Source organism: Gobio gobio (genome assembly GCF_949357685.1).
Source record: "Gobio gobio genome assembly, chromosome: 3".
NCBI classification, from domain to species: Eukaryota; Metazoa; Chordata; class Actinopteri; order Cypriniformes; family Gobionidae; genus Gobio; species Gobio gobio.
The window spans coordinates 56,834,900-56,840,899 of NC_137099.1; the positions used below are offsets into that span (position 1 = coordinate 56,834,900).

At 39.5% G+C, this 6,000-nt stretch overlaps 1 protein-coding gene across 1 annotated transcript in view; it reads right to left on the minus strand.

The window, feature by feature from the left end:
* Positions 1 to 4,101, minus strand: part of pkd1a (polycystic kidney disease 1a) — a 141,016-nt gene extending 136,915 nt beyond the window's left edge. The window contains exon 1 of the mRNA XM_079813383.1: positions 3,680 to 4,101. Coding sequence (XP_079669509.1) covers positions 3,680 to 3,948 — 269 coding nt within the window. The 5' untranslated portion in view covers positions 3,949 to 4,101. The remainder of the gene's footprint in view (positions 1 to 3,679) is intronic.
* Positions 4,102 to 6,000: the final 1,899 nt, after the last annotated feature.

Sequence of the window (6,000 nt, forward strand, 5' to 3'; positions counted from 1 at the left end):
CAGATTACCACAGACCACCGCAGACCACCACAGATAACCACAGACCACCGCAGACCACCACAGATAACCACAGACCACCGCAGATAACCACAGACCACCGCAGATAGCCACAGACCACCACAGTTCACTGCAGATTACCACAGACCACCGCAGACCACCACAGATAACCACAGACCACCGCAGATAGCCACAGACCACCACAGTTCACTGCAGATTACCACAGACCACCACATCATCACAGATCACTACAGAACAAAGCAAACCACCACAGAACACAGCAAAACGCCACAGACCACCACAGATCACCACACCACCACAGACCAAAGCAAACCACCGCAGATCACCACAGAACAAAGCAAACCACCACAGAACAAAGCAAACCACCACAGATCACTACAGACCAAAGCAAACCACCACAGAACAAAGCAAACCACCACAGATCACTACAGACCAAAGAAAACCACCACAGACCCAAGCGAACCACCACAGATCACTACAGACCAAAGAAAACCACCACAGACCAAAGCAAACCACCACAGATCACTACAGACCAAAGAAAACCACAACAGACCAAAGCAAACCACCATAGACCACTACAGACCAAAGCAAACCACCACAGATCACTACAGACCAAAGAAAACCACCACAGACCACTACAGAACAAAGCAAACCACCACAGATCACTACAGACCAAAGAAAACCACCACAGACCACTACAGAACAAAGCAAACCACCACAGATCACTACAGACCAAAGAAAACCACCACGGACCCAAGCAAACCACCATAGACCACCACAGACCACTACAGACCAAAACAAACCAACACAGATCAACACAGATCACTACAGATCAAAGCAAACCACCACAGACCACCACAAACCACCACAAAAACAGTAAATACCACTACAAACCAGTGAAGACCTCTGTAGACCAGACTTGTAAAAACCAATATCAACCAACACAAATCAGTGAAGACAAAAATGCATAGAAGGCACCTCCTTTTTTTTATTTTAATTTATTTATGTATATTATAATATTTTAGTATACTATTTAATTAATTGACTATTAAACTGGTATTATTTAGGGGGGAAATTCAACTTAGATCAACCAAATTCTTTTAACTTTAAATAACTTTAATTGTGCAAAATCTTTCAAACTTTTCATATGTAAAACATTATAAAATATAAAAGAAAACTTTAAGAGACAAACCACAGCATGACTGATGATATTAAACACGAGCGAATCATGAGGAGGAGGACCAGAGAAAGTTTAGCAACCCCACAGTGTGTAGATGCTCGCTGCACCTCCAACGGATCCAGATGGATTTCCAATATGCAATCACACGACTTCTTATGAAAGAGTGGAAATATAGAAGATGACTGAGGCAGGATCGATTCACACACACACACACACACACACACACACACACACACACACACACACACACACACACTAAAGTACCTCAGTTTCACAACAAACTTTGAAGCAGAAAAGTATATGAAAAACAGACAAAAATACAAAGATGGTTTGGCTTAAGTGAGGAAAAAACTACAATCCCATGAGGCATTGCGGAATAGTATAATCGAGTTAAAAACGGCGACTGTCTCTGGAGATTTCGATCTGATCAGCAGCTCAAAAACTCACTAACTTTATCCTTCTTTCTGCATCCCTCGCTTCCCTCGCTTCCTCTAGACAGAGAAGCTGCAGTACGTTTGGTTAAAACCTTGCTTTATGTCATCAGACATTTATAGGCAGAGAACTGTACAAAACAATGCAAAAATGTTCACAGCAGCTCCTGTTGTCCATAAAAGATGTGTGTTCCTTCGTGAACTAGGACGGGGCTAGTTGTCACAAGATTTCTAGACAAAAGTCCAATTGGAAGTTTCAATATCATTATATTTGGCCCTTCTATTAGTTGTGTTCAATGAACTGGATCTTTTTTAATGGGCAACTACTGTGGAAATCCAAACAAAGACTTTATGCTTTGTGTTTATACAAAAAGAAATATTGACCAGCTGAGAAATATTCCCCGGAGAAACGCATGCAACAACAAGCCCCCTATAGAAGAGCCCAGTAAATGTAGCCTATTATCATTATTGCCAATTTTACACCAGTTGCCTGATGAAAGATTCCGGCTCTTAAACGTTATGCATACATCTGTAGCCTATGTGAATGGATAACACATGCTGGAGCTCGAGCCCCGCCGCAGAAACAGGAGTAAAGAACACCGTGTTCTCAACGCAAGGACGCTGATGCATGACGCGCCGCGAGTCAACCTGCGGGAACTCTTCATGCATCTGCTGAGTACACAAGCTGTGTGTGTGAGGTAAAAATACACTAGCTATCTCAGCCGTTCCCTTGGGTTGAGAAGCCTTTTTATACACTTATATAACTTTTTGGCTGTTTTTACACACTGAGAAAAATGACAAACAATCCCATATGAGTTCAGTGAGTAATAAGTAGTCGATTAATTGCGATTCATAGCATCTAACATAAAGGTTTGTATATACATATATACACATATACATATTGTGTGTGTGTGTGTGTGTGTGTGTGTGTGTGTGTGTGTGTGTGTGTGTGTGTGTGTGTGTGTGTGTGTGTGTGTGTGTGTGTGTGTGTGTGTGTGCGTGTGTGTGCGTGTATGTACATATATGTATACACACATGAACATATATATTTACAAACTTTTTTATATACGATTAATCGCGATTAATCGATTTGACAGCACTAGTAATTTGTTGTTTAAATGTTTTTTTAAATCATTAAATCTAAATTGACAATGTTTTTTTTATTGGAATATTCTTTGTATGTGATCTTGCAGCTCATCTCTTCTCTGATGACGTGTTTACTGGCACGAGGGCTGGACAACCTGTCACTCACATGAGATCGACCAATAGCAAACCACAACCAGCCAATCAATTCCCCACGGACAAAATCCCGCTACATTTGTTCTTGTTTGAGAAGCAACTTCAATCGGATGTCACAATAGAGAAGACTCGCAACTTCCGTTTCGTGCTGACTTTAAAGTTAAAAAAGTTGTTAAAAAAAAAGAGAGAGAAAGAAATAAAAATTAAATATTTAATAATAAAATTGGTCTCCAAAACAAAGTACATGTAGCAGGAAGCCATTTTGTTGTCATGTGACAAAAACACAAAATACCTGTGATTTTCATGTCACATAACCCTCATAATTACTGTAGCTCTATGAAGTAATACACTATTAAAAATAAGGGTTCCATTTATGAACAGTTCTTCAAAGAAACATGTTTTTCTTAGTGTGAAGGACATTTGAATAATCTAACCTTCTGTGCTATTGGTAGGCTACTTCATAGAAGTTCCCTTTCATTTTAAAAGTGTATTGAGGCGAATTTGACCGCTTGAAATTTATAACCTCGAAATCCAAAATGTATTTTCAAAAACGTGAAAACAACATGAATACAAAGACAACATTTCTATGAGCCAGGCACGTGTTTTAAACCAGCCTTTCAAAATATTCCAGATTCCTCCTTTCCCCATCCCAGACATCCCGAGTTATGATTGACAGATGAACAGTGGTAGTCTGAAGTATTACACCAGCCATCACCTCAGCCACCCACCCGTCACCTCGGTCAGATCACAACAAACACCCGCATCACCCACCAACCCGCCCGGGGCTTTTCAGCGAGCGACGGTCACTTACAGAGTGTGCGTGTCGCTCGGTAGGTCGGACGCCGCCGGGGCCTGATCCAGTCCGATGTTGGAACAATTAACCACGCACGAGTTTTGCGGTCCCACCGCCGTGCACGAGCAGTTGCCCGGACAGGGGCTGCACGCTCTCCCGTCTGCCGTGCCGCCCGAGCGCGCCTCGAGGCAGCAGAGTGCAAAGAGCAGACTGGAAAATAATCCAAACTTTGGGAGACAGACGCCATGTTTTCGCTTAAACACAATCTGTCCATTTCTACAAGGCATAGCTCACTCGCATCTCATCGCCCCTTCTGTTGGTGAAGTTTTCCTCGGGACGCGGGGAGGAAAGTTCACTCTTTTCCCAGTTTTTCCATAAGAGAATCGGCGTAGAAAGCAAGAAAGCGTCGGAAATCGCGTTTTCCCCCAAGTTCGATGACGTCCCCCCTCTATTCCTCCGTTAACGGAACTAGATTCACTTCTTCTCCAGAGGAGGGGGAAAACTCGGGATTCTGCTCTGCCAGAAGTTCCTGAAGAACTTCCTCTCGTTCTCCCATCCTGCAGTGCCGCCGCTCTCCACTGGACGAGGCTTCATCTCACAAAACACCGACTACTGCACATTACAACCCGATACACTACTGCCACAACTCGAGACGTTATCACTGACTTTATTTAATCATGGCAAGATGCAGTGCAGCACACCTAAATGTCCCAAAAATAACCCAGAACGAATACCAATGTAATTGCATTGGATGAATAATTTCAAAGCAAGAGGGAAGTTGAAGAAACATCCTCCAAGCACCGCTTGCAAGCCTAACTTCCATTATTCCCACTATTTTTGTGCATAATTGCAATACTTTGTGTTTGATTGTGATCAGAGGATCATGTTGACTCTTGATTTGATATTTTGTACAATGGCACCAATTGTGACTTTTAAGAGTCCAAATATGTTTTGTGGATAAAATTAAATTTGAAATACAAAAAAAGTAAAGATGGAAATATTATTTAGTGTTTAGTGAAGGTTACATTAATTCAGTGCTTTTGTTTGACATGATGTTCTAGTTTTTCTCATATTCTAAGGCAGGGCTTTTCAAACTGGGGTCCTCCATAAGGTTTTGAGGGGTCCCCAGAAAATTTCAGAGACTAAAAAGATAAAGCAAAAATTGATAAAGTCTAGCGAACATTTCTAACGGGTTCAGTTCTAAATGTTTCTTTCCTTTCTTGCCATATACAGTACATACTTTCCAGTATTGTATATGCTTGTTTTGTAGTTTTATTGTGAGGTTTTTCTCACTATAGTCCCCTTTATCTTGCTCACTGGAGTTGTAAGGCAATGCGTAATTTATTGTGAAAGTTGCTTATGCAAATAATTTTTAATTGAAAATGTTCTTCTTCAGGTTTATACATCCAACATTAAGTATAGCCATTTTAAGTTGAAACAATATGTTGTATTTAAAATGTCACACTTACTGTTGTTTAATGTTTTTTCATACATAAATATATATTTATATATATATATATATATATATATATATATATATATATATATATATGAATTTTAGGAAGGGGGTCTCTCATAAAGGTTCATCATATTTGTGGGTCCTTGGCATCATAAAGTTTGAAAACCCCTGCACTGTAACATGAAAAGCTGATCATTTAATAGTTGTTTCTTTTTTTCCTTTCTAGTGTTGACATATTTCACATTAAAATATAGGCCTATGTAAGCAATATATCTTGTGAAATAAAAAGTGAAATAAAGTGAATGTGTTCCACTTAAGACTTACATTTTTTAACATTCACATTCAGTAAATTTAATATTTCTTCAAGCATTCTATAGACTGACTGTGCCGAAATCAGGACATTAATTCCAATTATTCAATATTTTTACTTATTAATAGTGCTGCATGTATATATATGTGTGTGTGTGTGTGTGTGTGTGTGTACACCGATCAGGCATAACATTATGACCAGTGTGCGAAATACCCGTCAATATTCGGGGGGGTCTCCATCTCCCGATTGTTGCGCAATACCGATTTATTTGTATTTTTTTTACAAAACTACAATTTAAAAAATATTTATTTAACACTGAACATTTTTAGCATTCCAGCAGACATTATACAAACAAAGCACAATATAAAACACAAAAAAAAAAAGTAAAATAAAAATATTTTTATTTGGCCATCTTATCTTATCTTTGCCTTATTATGCATAAAGGTATCATAATCAAATTTAGTTTGTTTGTTCAACAGAGGTTTTGCAAGCCTGTATAGCTAACTCAGCACTGAATAAAAACTCTGGCGGTTTGAGCAGTGAGTGGAGTCTGACTAACTTAAACTGTAT